The sequence below is a fragment of the Vanessa tameamea genome, chromosome 15 (assembly GCF_037043105.1).
Source record: "Vanessa tameamea isolate UH-Manoa-2023 chromosome 15, ilVanTame1 primary haplotype, whole genome shotgun sequence".
Classification (NCBI taxonomy): domain Eukaryota; kingdom Metazoa; phylum Arthropoda; class Insecta; order Lepidoptera; family Nymphalidae; genus Vanessa; species Vanessa tameamea.
The window spans coordinates 5,623,936-5,642,900 of NC_087323.1; the positions used below are offsets into that span (position 1 = coordinate 5,623,936).

The following is an 18,965-nucleotide window of genomic DNA, read 5'->3' on the forward strand; positions in this document are numbered from 1 at the left end:
ATTCATATAAGACGTTATTATTCATAATATCGGTCCATAATTTCACTAGATTTAACTAATATTATAAATGCGTGTGTTTGAGCCGATTATCATGATCTTTTGCAAACACGGTGCTAGGGATACCGAAAAGGAAATAAGTGAAGCCGTGGGCCGAAACATGGAATAATAACGAAAAATATATATGTTTAGAATATATAAAAAATAAATTTGGAAACCAGATTTCAAAAATAAAAATAGGTCGTGTAATTAAGTAAGAACACGCGTCAGAAGTACTGGATACATTATTGCAAAAAGTTTGAACAGAAGGTACCTACATATATATACTAATCTTGCACTCAAATTCGACCTTGAAACGCACAAAAAATGATTCACTTCAAAAAATGGTTACTGACAAATATTGATTAATGAGGTTCATGCACATAAAAAACCCACTATTTTAATATTTTATAGGTCGAACTAGTTTATACCTTTGCTTAGATTGAGTTAAAAAAAGATCATAACATAATAATATAATTACAAAAAGTTATTTAACCTTAATCAAAATTTGTATCCGTTTAGAAAAAAAAAGCATATTCAAATGTAAATTTAACATTATGTCAATTTAGTATTGTTATGCGATAAGCGTTTTGCCACTTTGTAACTTAAGTATGTTTACTTATGCAATCATATAAATAGCTACCAATCTACGTTTGAGGACAATCGGATGACAGTATCAATGCTTCTGATCGACAATGAAAAATGTTATGTAGCGCACCTAAAATTACACATGCATAAAACTAAATTAAACAACCTTGTCACAGCTCACGACCGCATGATGACTTTTTGTTATTTACATGAATAACTAAACATATGGCAGTGCTGCCTAAGTAATAACTCGCGTTATTCGATTTTAGTATTTATAATCTAAGCGATAAGAGCCACGGTCTGATGTACGGGACAATAGGCCCAGTAATTAGTTCAACGTTTTGTATGTCTCCAGGTATTATCATTTTATTAGTTTCCTGTCATAAAATGTTCGAGGTCTCGACAAAATTGCAACACCACGATATCAATAGTTGCAGTTTTTCCGGTTATAAACGTGGGCTGGATTTTATACGCTGAAATAAATTACTTAGGTCACGTAACATTATCTTATTGCTCGTATAATTTGAACGAGGTGCCTTAAAATGATAAAATTTAATCTTTTAAATGGATTAATATTAAAAACTTCTAAAATATCGTCATTACTGAATGTGATAAAGCACGCTTGATATAATCTTTCTTTCTTTTAAAATCTACACAAAACATATTTTTATATCGCTGTTAATAAAACAATATTTCATCAAAATATTTATGTATACTGCATATTTAAGTATTTTATAATGATAAATATTGCATATAAGTCCTTGACTTTGAACATGAACAGAAGGAAAATGGAATTATCCATTTATATTTTGAAATTCACATAAATACACACCATACCTACGTGTTTTTAGGCTACGTATTAAGATTGCGGTTAATCCGCGTGGTGATGTCTGTAGTATTAAATATATATTATTACTTTAATTTTAATTTTTACCTACAATTTAGATAAACCCTAAAAACTGAATTTCCATGTAAACCGAGCGTCAATGACTTTATTCTCAGTTCTTAAAATATACCATATTCAAGAAAAGTGTGTGGATAGAACATAAAAATTTAAACAAAACGGTTGTGGAAGAGCAAATTTGTTGTAAAATATCAGGTTTTTAGGGCCATTTTTAATCATTGTCTCGGCTGGCGGGTTTTGTTATAGCAGAACATTGTGAAATTTTGAGTACAATGGACCATGTAGCGAGACTGACCTACTCAAAATGGGAAATATGGTCACGTATGGCATAACCTATGTACATTCAACTTTTCAAGCTCTACATTTGGTTTCATTTCAGCGATATGTGAGACAGTGCATAATTTAAGTGAGTGACTAAAATTTATCCGTTTTACGCAATAACTCTTTCCTTAATTTTGGATTATGTTAAGGTATCAAAAACGCTCAATTATTATCTGTATTATGATTTCCTTTGTATCATACATTGAAATTATCTAAAAACGTACTCTCTCAGAAACTAATTTTTTTTTGCGGTCGTCGATTCACGTCTTCAATATAAGGTCTCCAATCTTTTTGTTTTTTTGACAGTAATATATTTCATTCATTCAAAGCTTATTCGAATGGAACGCTAGCTATTATATTAATTGTACACCTATCAAAATAATTCGTGAAATAATATATACTGTACAGATGTTATAGGTACGTTAATCGTGATTGCAGTAAGACTAGGCATTACGTATAATAACATGCATTTAATGAAGGTTGTACATAAATAATAATTCTAGAGAATTGTCTATGGTTTTATGTAAAATAAAAATGAAAAGGATTAAAACACAATTAATAATGAATTGTTTATGTTTTATATCAATCATTACATCATTATAAAATTATCGTATGATTTATGATTTCAATATATGGAAGTTTAAACATCGGAAATAAACATAAGTACTGCGAATAAAATTAAGGACGTATTTATTGTACATATCATTTGTTATGTTATATCAAATATATTTCATTAAAATATATAAATGTCTACCTCAATAGATATTTTTAGATAAATCCTTCATTACTTATTTATTTATAATAACATTATGTGTTGCGAAATGATATATATTTTTTATTTTTGGGCTCAATTTGAAGCATTGGTTTTTTCATTAAGACACTGACAAACAGATGTAAAAAAAAATTGACGTGGATTTATTTTTTGTTCAATGGAAAAATATAGTATAATAAAAAAAAACTACAATTGTTTTTTATAAGCAGTACGATATTGTCAGCTTTATTTTTATATATCAAAATAGTAATCTAATAATAGCCATAATAGAAAAATTATAACAGTCAGTCGGGATCAAGATAGAGTATTTGGTAGCGTCTCGACGTAATATTCATAAGACACCGTGTGGGTGTCAATATTCAATGCAATTTTTTTCGTCTACAACTTGACAGACGCGAAAAACGAGCGAACAATGCGTTGCCAAACTTCCTTTGTTCCTTTTACGCGATGTATAAGTGAATACATAAAAACCGGCGCTGAATTATACGGCAGACGATTAGATTAAAAAAATCAGAAGTGACAAAGCAAAAAAACACAGGATACATACAATTATAACTCCTACATAAAAAAGCCTTCTGGTTAGTAAATAACTACAAAGTTGAGCTCGTAAGTGACATTAATAAATTATACTGTAGGTTTTACACCCTAAATGAATAAAATGGGGCAAGGTGAGGCAATAAAATGTAAAGTAGATCAGTAGTTAAGTTTTATGATGTATTCAAATAAATTACACCTACTTTCCTTAACGCATGTAATTTTTAATTTGAATGGATATTAAAAGATGAAAGCTGAACCGCAAATGTTTGTTACACATAAATTTTATTTTTAATTATCAGGAATGTGATTATTTAACTTTTATTACCAAATTTACGTCGAGGCTTATTTTTTTTTATAGAAATTATTAAGTGTCTACTTACATAGTTATAAAGTGGGAAATGTATAAAGTGTATTTCCGTTACCAAAAAATTTAAAGTAAAACAGATAAATGGTTTCTTTTAAACATTATTTTTTAAAGTGTTTTAAAAATTCATACGCTTGTACTGTCTACGTAATTTTATTCTATGGGTTGCCTTAGTATGTGTTTCGGTTTACTCTGAACACACCCACCGACGCCGAAATTGCGGCCGATAGTTTTTGCCCGCTGCCGAGTGTCAAGGACACAGTTCTGTTGCTACGTTCAGAAATAAGTTAAATATATCATTTGGTTTAACACGAGAAAACGATTATGAATAGGGATGTTAAAAACATTGCTCCTTATGATTTTTAAATTTTTATTCGTCACTAATACGTAGAGTTTATTTTTGTTATATGTACTCGATTAAGTAATATATTTAATTTAAATAATTTGTTATTTGCCTTCTTATGTATCGATGCATTAGGTTTCGATTTTTATGAGATAAATCAATTATTTATGTATTTATTCTAAATTACATTAGTCTTAAAACGGAAGGTAGATCCAGTCATATTGATGTCATTGACCTTAATGACTTATGATAAAATAAATAGGCTTAGGCGAGTTCTAAACATCCGTCATATAAAATATTCAATCAATTAATTATATAAATAAATTCGACTTTATAAATAAAACTGTTGAATGAGGCGTAAATAAGTAATTATTATTAAACAGGATTACAATCAGCCACTAAGGCTAATACATAATATCGATTGGCTGTGGGTTTTTGACGTTTATTTATTTTCGATTTATCTTGTGACATTTGTTTGTCTCTAATTCCGCTTGTAAGCGCTTTGTTTTATATTTATATTGCACATACAAGACATGACGGTGAATACATACAATAAAAATTATCTACTTAGTATTCTCCATTACATTAAATCAAGGTATTATCTCAACTTTGAATACACTTTGAAATAACTTGAACAAAATCTACTATTTTGACGTCTAAGTCGTACCTGTTTTTACCATAAATGACTGTGTAAAATTATTCATCTTACAAGTCGCTCTTTTATTATGTAAGATACAGCCTCGCCCACCTGGTATACGAATGAGTTTTATTTATTATTTAGCTATTCGTTTCGATGAAAGGTTCTTGATTCAATGCGATATAAACCAATTCAACTCATGCCTCGAGCTAGATTTTTTACAAATGTTCGAATAATAAATTATTTTAGTAGACGCACTAAAAATATTTTAATAAAATAATTCAGCGTATTTTGTCTTATTAAATTTACTAATATTAAATGTGCAATTCTTATATAATATATAAATTTATTTCATGAATCGTCTCTAACGATTTGGCTCAAATTTTATATTAAGATAAGGTTTTGCTTCTTATGTTTAACAATTAATTAAAATATTCATAAATAAATTAATTAGTTTGCGAATAATTTTATTAGGTTATGTATTATTATTATTACATATAATACCTATAGAATTAACTGGAATGCTAAATCAGAAACTAGCAATTATTCTATAACAAATCGTGAAATAGATACTTCGATGTTTAAACGATTACATTCATTTAAATGTAAGGTCAGTTATTTTACTTTTTTTTTCACGATAGAACATTATAATGTTTATTTTAAATTATTGTCATAAATTTTTTTAAATAATTTTATCTTGTAGTTTATTTAAAATAAATGCCTACGTTATACTGTCAATAAATTTGTTTCTTTCTTTCTTGTTGTTTCTTTTTTCATCCAAAATAGACATAGACAAACAGTTTCTAGCACTGTGCCAAATTTGAATTTGGCTAGGATAACATACAGACATAGGAATGGACACCAAAATCTCATAAACATCTCATCTCAGAACGGAATATAAACTTCATCCGTTACCGTCTGTTTGCAGAACTTTATTATTTATATTGCCGTTATGAAACGTTACGACAAGTTTTATTTTTATTGATTTTCACCCATAGACACTGGAATCGTACGAAATTTAATTTTTTCTAACATATCAATGCGTTACAACCACGACGAACTCAAATATGTAATCGGAACTCAATACGATATTGCTGTTGAGCGGTAGAATAACAACTGTATATTTAATGTCTTCTTCATTTTTCTATTTGAAAAGGATTTGAGGCGATTGTTTCAGTTGTTTCAAAAAAAAAAAAAAACAATTGAAAGGACCCAAACTGCACGCTACAGTCTCAAATGAAACGTATGTATAATGTTTAGTCCTCTGATATGACGCTAGGAAATGTTATAATTGTCATGAATAGTATAAGTAGTAGATGTATGATGTATGAGTAGTGTAATAAAATATATTTAATTTGCAATTTTCTTCTTTGTACGGTCACAAAACTGGTGACATTCTTTGCTATTAAGTCGTGTGCAGTTTGACAGGTTAAATAAATGACATGATCTCGTTATGGTTAAGGTTAGGTCTCAAATAAGTAATCAATCTTACACGGTTAGTCACTTGTTTATAATGCTCATGTATCATTTAAAATATATATTATGTATTAAATCGAAGGGTCTTGTATTTGTTAATTGACTTAAAACGGACAAAGGTTGGTAAGTTCCCTTCTCTTATTTATGTGGTATATAATTTATTAAACGCAACGCCGATCGATTAACCGCTAATTATAATTTAAAATATATTAATGTAACTAAAATCAAATAAAGTATTTTTTTTTAATTTATGTTATAGGAATAAATTAAAGTATATCTATATCCGGTTAAATATATTTGGTTCATCTATGTAATACATTTAATTATAGGTCAATTACATTCATTTATAGTTACATAATATTTTAAAGTAATATCTGTAATTGCAACTTTTATTCTTCAAATTAAATCTTTTACATTTCCATTTAAACATCTTTAAAACATCCCAAGGAGAATATAAAAAAAGGTTATCATAAAAAAAGTATTAATATATTTAACGTATTGTAATGCAATTTTACGTTTCAAAGTAGGCAGACTCGTTTGGATTTAATAAAGTTTGGTTATAGATAAGTACAAGCATATATAACTTTGTGTAATTATCTCGGCAATATTTAAAATGAAACTATTAGCTAACTATTTAGTTAATCATTTACATTTTCAGGTGTAGTATTCAAATGAAAAATATATTTCAATATTATTATAAAATATGCATATGCGATTCATGTGTAAAACGACCTTCATATTCCTATTAAGCTACGTTCATTCATTACTTTACGACCACTTATTATTTTATGTTTCAAGTCTTTTAGCATTTTTTTATTCAGATATTATATACACATATTCCGTAAAGTACTCATAAGATAAACTGTAAAAAATATTTCATATAGAGAGGAAGATACATATCTCCTTCCGTTTTTCTAAAGTAATGTCAAAACTAAATTAAACAGAGTATTTGTTTTATAACCGGCATTCATAATGGACTTGTTGCTTAAACAGTAATAGAACTAATGCAATTAAGTTGACATATATTAAATCGTTTGTAGCTAGTGAGCGGGTGCGGCTTAAAGTAGGTTACCTATTTCTCGTAGCGTACACGAGGACAAAGAACCGACTCAACTTCAGTTTCAATGTTCCTTATGACGTTATAGAATCAGAACCAGCGACCCCTTTCTTCCAAGCTTCAGCTTAAAGTTCTCTATCCTTTTCATTTTCATAAGAAATTTCTAAGTGCGAGTGAAATATGAGATTCGTTTAGCGTTATTTGAGAGAAGACAAATTAATTTGCTGTTATTTTCCCCCTTCATTGAACTGAGTGTATAAATTTGGTAAAAAGAGTTTAAGTGTTGTCAAGTAAAAAAGAGAATAATAATAAATATATAAGTCAAGACTTAATATGAGCCCACGCAGTATTGGCCGGATACATTTATTTTTCATTTCCCTTTTTTGGGGTACGGACGTCCTACTGCCAGGTATTAGCATATTATATGGTAGTATCGGCCCACGCGTCTCGAACAACTGTTATTATGTAGGATTTAAAATCTTTCATATATTTATTTAAATATCCTTTAAGGAAGTGTCATTATTAACGTATTTAGCTTTCTCTAATTATTTGAATGTCAAATAATTCGTGCCAATACATGATATTTGAGCAGATGTTTCCTTAACTCACAAACGGCGAGTTGCCAGCTACCAATGGAAGGTCAACATCGAGTCGAATGTTTTCGTTTTTTAAAATGATTGCTTTTAATAGTTTATTATTGTCAATGTGTTTATCTAACATATTTTTTTCCTATGTTACGAACGGATAAAAAAAAGCCACAGTATGTAATATATAACTTTTATAAAATGGCATTTTTATGAATATGCCATTTTATAAAATAGCAAAAATGAATTTGTAATTATGTATAAAGTGTCGTAAAACTTAAAAATATCAAACGTACAATAGGCAAATTATTATTCGATTCTTTTACACAATGAGTTTATTATAGAATCATAAATCAATGTGAGATAAAACAGATACGGGGAGTGGCAGTCGAAAATACCTATAAGCGGTTTGAACCTTGAAGACGACAATCTATTAAGCCTCGTCCAACCATATTTCTGTCGGTGAGGAATTTTACTTACATACCACGAGAGGAATAAGCAAAACTGTACGCAACTAGGTTACCGAGACTCAGGGTTTTATTGTATTTACGTGACAGATATGACTATAGATATCTACATACGTCGTTATAAACGCTGGGTCAAGGTGCCGTGCAGCTTTCGACTCGTATATCTCTATCTACGTAGGGAACAAGCTCATTTAGCTCCTGTTTTGAACACATTTGCGAATCGTGTTTTCAGTCACGGCGCGTCCTAGTTGTACATCCGAGCACCCCAATTTCTTCACATTGTTGGCTATACTAACATCGATATCGTGGTGTCTGCTAATGGCTTAATCCATTCATGTCCTTGTCGCGGTAATCCGCACGATACCGCGCCCGTTCGAACAATGGGCAAGACGACACGCTATACGGAAGAGCGTTAAAATGCGTCGTAAAAAGCGCTAGTTTTAATTTTATAGCGCGCGTTCAATTGGTGCCTGTAAAAAAGCGTTTTATTGAAGTTGCATCCTGGATACGAGGTCGCGATGCTCGGATAGCTCTAATTAAAAACTCGCTGCGGGCTCTTGCGAAACCGGGGCTCCGCCGAATTGCGAAACCCAGACTTGCCCTTTGCAAGACTTTTATTACACATTAACATACTGTTTTATTTGAGGGTAAACAAGCGCCAAATTTATGGTTAAGCAAAACGTCGTACTCATATAAACTTTTCTTTTATTTACAGATAGCGTCACGTCGTTACCAACGTTACCTCCCTGTGAAGACTTCTAATCGGAAGACTTAAGTGCCATTGGGAACCAGTTTACCACAATCAGTGATATTTAGCGTTAGGACATAGTGATAGTGCGTAATCGTGATATAGACTTAGTGTTTATTCGTTGACCGATAGTTTTAGCGTGAAACGTAACCAAAAAGAAGCGAAGCTGGCTCCTTACAAGGATATAATGAATTCGTCGAGCATAAGCTCAGCTGTGCCGACGATTAAATGTGAGGACACTTCCCCGTCGCCGACGGCTGCGGTGGGTACGGACGGGGAGTCGGGGGCGTATCTAAGTGTGAACGTGAACCTCAGCGCTGCCATGATGAATCTCCTCGCGGCAGAGGGCGCCGGCAACTCCACGCTACGGACACCTGAGATTGTTAACGATGTCATCACCATGACAAATCCTCTAGATCAGTACAATTACGATAAAAATTCTAGTTTCAAGGTAAATTATATTTAATTTATATTCAAGAATCGTTTTAGATACACGATAAAATGTCGATTTAAAACGTAGTATATCATCTCGTGTCGTTTGATATGATGTAATAAATGCATATGTAATTTAATGGTCTCGTATCGAACAAATCGTCAAAGTAATTACTTTTAGGGACCTTGAAATATTACTTTCTTAAATTCAATTACTTCATCAAACGTTAGAGTAGGAGCACTTAAGATAAAATGCTACATTGCTAGACTTGGTAAAATTTCTATATTAATGATTATGTAATGAGAAACGATATTAAAGGTTAATTATGAAGCCAGTTTTTCAACTTTGCACTTTCAAATTACAAATCGATCAAAATGCAAAAGTGATCCTTATAGTATTTAGGTCCGTTGCACGCGAAATGCTCGTTCGAATGCAAAATAAGCAATTGAATGCTTGCCAAGCATTAGATGCCACAAAAGACCACGTGACTATTAGTCGACATTATAAACATTGTATAATTCTAAGCGCCATGCAATTTGAGGTCATTTATATGACTCCCTAAGACAACTAGACTGACAGACGCCGTTGGTATCTTATGTTATGTCTTGTATTTTATTTATTCAAACTAATTTTGTTGATAGTTGATACAGTACTTTTTAACGTTTCGCTTTAAAAAATAGCGTAATTAACGTTAAATATCGTAGTTGGGAATGTAGAGCGTGAAATGATCACGAACAAAGGGTTAATCTGTTGTGACCCATCTTATTGTAATTGTTGTTACATATAATTCTCTCTCATAAACATATCCGCTCTATTACATAATGTTTTAGGGAATGAGGTTCTATTTAATTTATCTTATACGAATTTTTTTTTTCGATAAAAAGTAGAAGATACTTGTGATTTTAAACGCAATATTAAAGAGTATATAGATTAATGTTCTCAACAAAACAAAATGATAACCTTTTAGAATACGTTTTAGATATATGTTATAACAAATGACAATCTGAATTTACTCATGCAAATAATGTAGTTAATAATGTATTAATATTTGTTTTACGTAAATAATTACAGAACCCTACGATGCCATGACATGGTATTCACTTTCTAACAAATTGTTTATTTATGCAGTTGTAATGAACCTTATCTTATTATTAGATAATAATCAAGACAAACAGACAAATATTTAATTCTCAATCAATGATTTATTTATTATACTTTAACTAATAGTCGCGTAGTTGTTTGCGTTGATACACGTTTATTATTACTCCATTATAAACAAATTGTACAAAAAGTATGGTATAATTTGACTAAACTGCATAAAAATCCACTTTAATAAACATGTCCTCTGTCAAGAACATATAAAGTCCATTTAACAAGCGAGCGGTGACATGAAAAACATTACTAAAAGCACAATGTAGAGTAACATTAAACGAAGATTGTAGAACAGTCTAAAATAATAAAAGACTACGTAATTACAAATCGAACACTTATTGAGTTATAATCAATTGCCTAGAACTACGAGAAGTTCTTAATACAAATGAACTATAGGACTTATCAAAAGCATAGCGTACTTTGGTGGGGCCCCGTATAGAAATTTGTTGAGGTTTTTCCACAAAAGAAATTTTTCATGGTCAAGTATAGTTTACGTAAAATTGCTTCTAACGGAAGCACCGTTAACCCATGCAGAAGAGTATGATTTCCTTTGACGATTTACTAATAACCAACATAAGTGGCAATACGGTTTGTTTAAAACATTAGAATAACATAACCGTGGTCTTCGTTTTTTATGCCTGCCTTATTTATATAATATGAATAATAGTAGACCGAAAAAGGTCGGTTACTATCTGAATCTTTTGGAAACAGTCCTTGTGGTTTAAATGGACACAATTTAAAAATTATAAGGGCCCCTCGTGGCCCGGAGGCTCTGTATAATTGATACGACAGATACGGCGGTAGCTACGCCCCTGGGATTTATAATAAGGGAATTTGTTCATTTAAAATTAATCATTTTCACTTGCCTGATGATGTCTTAAACTTTAAGTGCGTTATTAATAACTGTTATGTTATGTTAACTAATTTTCCTTTTTATTACAGAATGCGATATGTCAAGACTCAAATTCTTCAATGTCTAACAGCTCCTCTGTTACTTCACCAGCATCAGGCACTCCGCCCAGCATACAAAAGGTTTGTTTCAAGTTATAATTACATTCGTTTTTATTATAACAGAAATATGCTTGTTGCGTTTTTTATATCGATACTTTTATGAACTTCCATAGATTTTTGGTAATAAGTTGTTCAATAATCGCAATACTGCATACATTAAGAAAAAGTGCTTATAAATTGGCTTTCTTAATTAACTCAACACGTTGAGATTTAATCTCACGAAATGATGTCTTTTTAGTCTGTCTGAACGTGTTTTGGCTGATCTTCTTAAGAGCTATAGAGAAACTATTTATTACATTAAAGATTATTTAAAAGTTCATTAATATTTCTTTCAAGTGTAAGTTACTTACATTTATAGAATTTACAACTGATTAGTTACTTAACTAATTTTTAAGTGGACTTAAAAGAATAACGTATAATCCTAATTATGTATTTATTTAAGTAAGTGAGAACGCTTTTTTAAATACGTAATATTTAAATATATTTTTTTAGTACTACGTTAAAAAAATGCTCTACAAGTCTACTATATCTAATTATCCATGAGTTATGTCTTTTACGACTAATAAAGTAAATAGAATTTAATCAAGTGAATTTGTCTATCTTTTTATATATAGATATTTATTTGTATTATTGCCACAATATGTAAATTAATTCTCAATGGTCATAGAGAAATAAATATTTCTTTTTTAGACATGAAAAAATTCATACTTTGATATATCCGTAATGTTTGTTAAGATGACATTGAATCTTGTAAACTTTGTTACGACTCCGCCCTCGGTATTTTATAATAATAGGTAGATACATTAAAGACGTTGAGTACAGAATAATAAGATTTGTAATATTTACAAAAATATATTTTATTTCTTGTATGTATGTAAAATGTATAATATCTCTGTAACTAGAATACATTTCAAAAATATTTTTAGCTGAGGCGCCAGCATAACATCATTATTATAGTACTCCTAAATTATTCTCTTTTTTTATTAAAATCATGCAAACGTTTCTTTAAATGTAATCAATGGAATATTCAATGTTTCTTTTTGCATAGAACTTAAACAATGAGCGGACGTTTTTAATGTGAGAAAAATGAACACTTTTAACTATAACAATAATAAAAAATACGATTGCATTTGTCCACATTATCAAGATAGGTATATTATTAAGATCGACACGAGAGCATGCATATTTTATAACGCCATAACCTTGATGCCATCATTAGGTAGGAGTTATATTATATGTTTATAAAAATAGTCTTATCGAGTTTTGATTTAAGTGACTTATAATATTATGTTGAAAACGATTGAGCACGATTTTAAATGTTATTCATTGATTGATTTCTTTAAATAAATATTTGCTTATTAGTTTAGATGATATTTCATAAGAATTAATTCATTATCGTCGTAACCCTGCAATCACGAAATTACGTTCAATTAAATTCACGATTTTACTGTCACGATTTTAAATGATATTAATATATTTTTTTTAATATTGAGATTTAGTTGTATGAAAAGATAAACAAGTTCACAAATAATATTCATCAATGTACTTAAATCATTGTGAACGTAAATATATTCTTAATTTATGTAATTTTACGTATTGATAGATACAAAATTTCTTTTCAGACGTGTTCGGAATTAATAAAGGCTGGTTTAAAGTTATCCATAGAGTCGAAGAGGAAGATGTCAGGCAGCGACACAGATGGAGGATTCAAGCGGCTTAAGAAGGAGGAAAGCGATGATGACTATGATAGCAGTCATACGCAAGCACCTAAAAACGAGGTAATTAAAAATATTCATTAAACCATTATATAAGCTGGAATCAAAGCTAAATCTACCATCTTGGTACACTACAGGCTATAAGTCTGTGTAGAATAATATGTTTTGCTACCTAGTGCAACATGTTTATGCATCTATATATCAAAGCAGCCACGAAACGGCATTAGCGAAAAATATCAAGAAGTTACTTAAAAAACCTGCACTTTTTTTAATGTTCATAAAACAGATGATTACTTTTTTCTGGTCATTATAGAGCTCAATTTTTTCTCTTGGCATATGTGTTATAACAGAAATATGTTTAGTCGTTGTTAGTAAAAGTTATATATATTTCAACATCTCTCAACTTTACCAAAGCTATCATACGAAAATACGGTTCATTCATTTGGTTTCAACTAATCGTGATTTAATTTACAAACGTCATTATGCAATATACAAAATATACGTACAGACATGCATACCAATACCGCCAATGAGGGTATCTACCAGGAACTCATAGTTCATGAAGATTGCGAATCAAAACTAAACTGGCTTTATAGCAACTGAAGAGCATTATAATTCAACGGCTTTATTGAAGTTTTATGAGCTTACAAAGAAGGTTGGCATTGCAAATGTGGCTATGTTCGTGACTTAACTTCCTGATTGAAAGTTGATGACAGGACGATGAGAAATTATTGTCATTGGAAATGAGTTTGAAAGCGAGTCGATGCATTCAGACCATTGTTTGAATGAATGATTTATTTAAAAACGAATTTCGTTTGATGACATAATAACTTGAAGATTATTTTTATTAAGTTTTATTTAATTGGTGTCTCCGCTTTTTTACCGAAATGAGTAAAATAAAAAGAAACGTATTTTGTTTGTGTTATTCATTAAGATTTAATTTATAAATATTTCATAATGAATGAGATGGTCCAGTGGTTGCGTATGCGTTGCGTAGAAAGCGTAAATCTTAATGGATGATTGCAGGTTCAAAATTACTGGCCACCACTGAATTTTTATAAGCTTTATTTATTATTTAGGAAAACAACGTGAGGAAACTTGTATGTGTTTATTTTCAATGAAATTTTGCCACATGTTTGAGCAATCCGCATTTGAGCATCATGGTGAGAAAAAAAATCTAACCGCTCAGTACAAGAAGTATATATAGCTCAGTAGGGCCGAAATTATAGGCGGTTTATAATAAATAAACAGGGACTTCTATTGTTGTTAAATTGTACAATATTATTTAAACTTGATTTTTATTTTTTATAGTTAACACCTGAAGATGAAGAGCGAAGACGGCGCAGAAGAGAAAGAAATAAAATAGCAGCTACGAAGTGCAGGATGAAGAAAAGGGAAAGAACTGTGAATTTGGTGAATGAAAGTGAAGTTCTCGAAACACAAAATATAGACCTAAAGGCGCAATTGAAGGTAGTTTTTTAAGCGTTTTTATCTATAAAACGCGGATACAGGTTATCAGACCATTCATTAGTGTTAATTTAAATGTTAATAGAAATACCGAAATTCGATAAGATTTGGTAAATTAAGTTTTTTTAAACATTTTAAAATTAAAAGTCAAAATCTTCGACATGCTTAATGGGTTTCTAGGTATTTACAAATAAATTTAGTTAATGCGTTCGAAGTATGTAATATTTATTGTATTTTGAATAATTTTTGCGTTTCAGGATCTCGAAGTTCAGAAACGGCAGCTGATTGACATGTTATCACTGCACGCGGCATCCTGCGTCAAGAACAATTCGAATGCGAGGACGTCGCCTTCAACACCCTACAACATGATTCGAACATTTGAATCACCGACAACATTCCCAGTCTCCTTCGACACCCACTCACCGTACATACGGCCAGAGTCAGCGAACATACTCGCTTCAAGCTACACGTGTGCCACACCCATCAACGGAGACTCCATAGACACCATATCGTCACTCGAAACGACGTACTTGACTCCGCAGACAATAGACGTCGAGTACAACAGACCGGACAGTGTCCTTAGTCTTCCTCCAAACTCTGACGCAGGTTATATAACCACTGATGGTTACTTGCCGAAAACGACCACGATTTTGGGTACGATGGAGCCAGAGGCGGAATATTATGAATCTGAGTTAACCTATGTGAGTCCCCAGCAATGCCATAGCTATCCGAGCAACATTCAAGACAGCCAATCAAAACTCAGTAACAATCTAAACGACGGCTGTCTCGTTTAGTGGCGGGCGATATTACAATACGGGGTCCAAAATTACTTTCACACGTATACGTATAGTTTAGACCTTGGAATAAAAGAATGTTTCATCCCTTATTAAATCGCATTCGTTTGAATTTCGATTCGTTATTAAAGCTAGTTATATTTTTTGATGTATTAGAAGCACATCTTTCTTGATTTGTCACGCCAGTCGTCGGAAAGGTATTATTTCGAAACGAAATCGTATGTCTACTGTGTAGAACAACAACGTAGAGTAGGGAGCTGTAACGTAACAGTTACGTGCTGTAGTAACAACTGGATATATCAGATATTTGCCGCAATGCGGCGTTTGCGATGTCACATCATACGTTTAATTTATTGTTTTAATATTTCAAGTGTTGTGAAATAATAAAAATCACCATTACCGAGTAACATTCAATAGGACTGTGTAACAGTTGGTAGGTAGGTATATATTTTATTTTTACTATAGAATAACTAATATTATCGCATTCGTTATATCCTTTCGTTCGTTAAGTTCTATAATTTTGCTTTGATCTGTACAAAATATTTATCTAATTATTAGATCTGATTAATTTAATGGCGGTGCAATTGTTGGAAAGATTGGTTGTAAATATCCCTTCAATAGCTACCTATGTATGTCTAGTCGCCAATAATGACGCCAAATTAAAAATACATGCATCACATGATAATATATAGTATCTTTCAGTACAATTTAACAAAAGATACCTCCTGTTGAAGTTCCGTATATTTTATTTTACATAGAAATATATTCACAGATTATATCGGGATACTGATATTCCATTGTACGTTGTTCGCGTAAGGTTAGATGTAAGACGCTTTAACTCAGATTAAGTCGTGATAATATAACTTGTTATCGATAAATTACTTAAGTTTAGAATTATTGCGTATTCAGCTTACATTACTAATAATTATAATATATTGCAAAAACACGCAGTGTTGAACGAAGACAACAATGAAAGTGCCTGTTTCAATCATATTCATAAAATCGATTTTGATTTAACACTCAATAGAGTGGTTCCGTTTGCTGACCTAAAAAAAAAAATAACAATTTTGTGTGCAATACAAGAAGACGACTTATAACCTTTTAAATATTAGAATACCCAATTTCAATATTCGATGTTCTTGATATATGTAGGTATACAGCAGTACAAATATAGCGCAACGAACAAGTCAGCAAAGATTTTAAAGAAGCCAGATATAAAAACACAACCTTTTACAACCAGTGAAACTAGTCTCTCGGCTGCCAGCGTATAACGGCATTAAAGCAGCCAGTCGCGAAAGCATTTATTTTTTTATTGTTATTGTGATAAACAAAAATATCACTTGTTCAAAAATTATAATAAAGATTTAATTTGTTTTATAATTGCAAATGGTGAATGGAAATGTGTAGAGTCAGTGTAAGTGAATACTTACGCGACCAAACATCTATATGAAGCTGTCAAACCTGTGTGATATAGCGACAACTAAGTTAATCGTAGTTGTCTCGCTTCGTGCGCAGGTGTGATCGTAGCTTTACAGACGATGTAGAATGTGTGTTCGATTCTGAAGATAATACGACCCAACAAACATTTGACAGGTCGCCACAACGTGCCAACTGTAACTTTTGGTTCTATAAGCTGGTCGCCGTTACGCCGTTATAACGTCGACATCACCAAGAAAAGGCCCATTTTATACGACTTAGTATCCTATAAGAGTCATGTAGCCGTCGCATAATTTACTTTTTGGTCGCATAGTGGTCGTATAGAGGTCGTATAGAGGTCGTGCGGCAGACTTAAAGTGTTTATTACCGCTGCTTTACGACATTTGATCGAATACCAGTATCCAACACGCTTCTTACCAGACTATATTTTTTGTAAAAGTGACAGGATAAAATGTTAATTGTAAATTGAGTTTGAAAGCTGTCACGAACAAACTTAATTGATTGTGAACATTATTTTTTATTTATTCATCTCTGTATGTTTACTTCGAAACTCATGTTCAAGGAATGTTAATCTGATGGGAAATTAATTTTATCGAGTTTTATGGGCTAGTTTAAACTATATAATGAACGCGCTAGTGTAATCAATTAAATAAATAATATTTTATTGAGATTTTTTAAAGCAAGTTTTAAAAATTACCCATACACGATTTAAAGTGCAGGACAAGACCTTTATACAACTTCTAAACGACGTTTTAATTTATGTCATTAATGGATTTGTAAATATTCCGCCATAGAAAACGAAATTAGAGTTCAATTTAGTAATTGCCAAGTGTGTAAAACCTTTTTATTTGATATAATTATTAAGTATTTATTGGTTCAGCTGAGATAAAAAATGATACGTGATATAATAAATATCGATAACTTTTTAACTAAATCAGATTTTATTACATTAATACGTTTTCCTGGATCTTTTGGAACTGATCCGGGTATCCTTTCGTTAAGAATTTTGTTTAGGTCCCTCAAAGCAGTTTGTGAAATGTTGTAATTAATTGCCCATTTTTTTAGATTATAACGAAGTATATCATTTTCATGGGCTTCATTTGTGCCATTATAATCGACTATCACTAACACACAAATTATCAAACATTTCGTCAAATTCGTCTACGTTTGAATTTACTTTTATAGAGCCACTAAATGCACTTTCTGCGCTTCGATTAATACGTTGCTCAGAACTCCCTAAATTTTATACGGAACCATCTCCAATTAGCCTGCAGTTAACTTGTCGCGTACTTATATTCGATATAATACAATTGGAGGTAAGAAATGATGCATAGGTTTTTTTAACTTTCCTCTTAAAGTGGAGACTTTTTTTTATGTTTGCCCAGCTTTTTCTATCCATTTCAACTCTGTAAAATTATTTTTACGAAGACGCAAATGAATGGCGGTTTGTGTAATATTTAGTGTATTTTAAAACTCTTATAGGACATTCAGTCATATAAATGTCGTAAAAAAGTCATATTGACTTTAATTCGTATAGGAGTTTTATACATCACTCTAATACGACTATAGTCGGTATAAAAGTCGCAAAGACGTATCTACTGTCACAACGCTGGTTACACGACTAAATACCGTGTAATAGTTGTATAAAACAGTCGTATAGAAGTTTCTACGACGTTTTCACACGACTATAAATCGAATAAACTCTCAGCGGCACTAAGTCGAATAACAGAATAAAATTACTTCTATACAACGCTTATACCATTATTAGTCGCGTAATTTCTTCTTATTCGACAAAAATGTTTGTTGGGGATATTATAAAAGGGCTTGCAGATCATTCGCCGTTTTTAAATGAAGTTTTAAAGTTTGGTAGTTTTTAAATTAAAAACATTTAATGATAGTTTGTCAACTTGATTATATCTCTGTTATAGTATGTAAATGACTACTTTCTAATAAATGGATTGTATATCGATGGAATATATAGCGACTGAATATGAACTCATATACCCTCGTAGTAATCTTATGCCTAAGATTAACTTTGTAGGGTTTATTTGATTCGTAAGAATTTTTTATTTTACTTTCAATTTCTACATAAAATATTAACTTCGAGCACTTGGCATTGCTT

At 31.1% G+C, this 18,965-nt stretch overlaps 1 protein-coding gene across 1 annotated transcript in view; it reads left to right on the forward strand.

The window, feature by feature from the left end:
* The window catches only part of LOC113399082 (activating transcription factor 3), a 45,604-nt gene extending 29,265 nt beyond the window's left edge, over positions 1–16,339 (forward strand). The window contains exons 2-6 of the mRNA XM_026638115.2: positions 8,802–9,285; positions 11,362–11,451; positions 13,053–13,208; positions 14,457–14,615; positions 14,870–16,339. Of these exons, the coding sequence (XP_026493900.2) occupies positions 9,022–9,285; positions 11,362–11,451; positions 13,053–13,208; positions 14,457–14,615; positions 14,870–15,406 (1,206 nt within the window). The 5' untranslated portion in view covers positions 8,802–9,021 and the 3' untranslated portion in view covers positions 15,407–16,339. The remainder of the gene's footprint in view (positions 1–8,801; positions 9,286–11,361; positions 11,452–13,052; positions 13,209–14,456; positions 14,616–14,869) is intronic.
* The last annotated feature ends 2,626 nt before the right edge of the window (positions 16,340–18,965 follow it).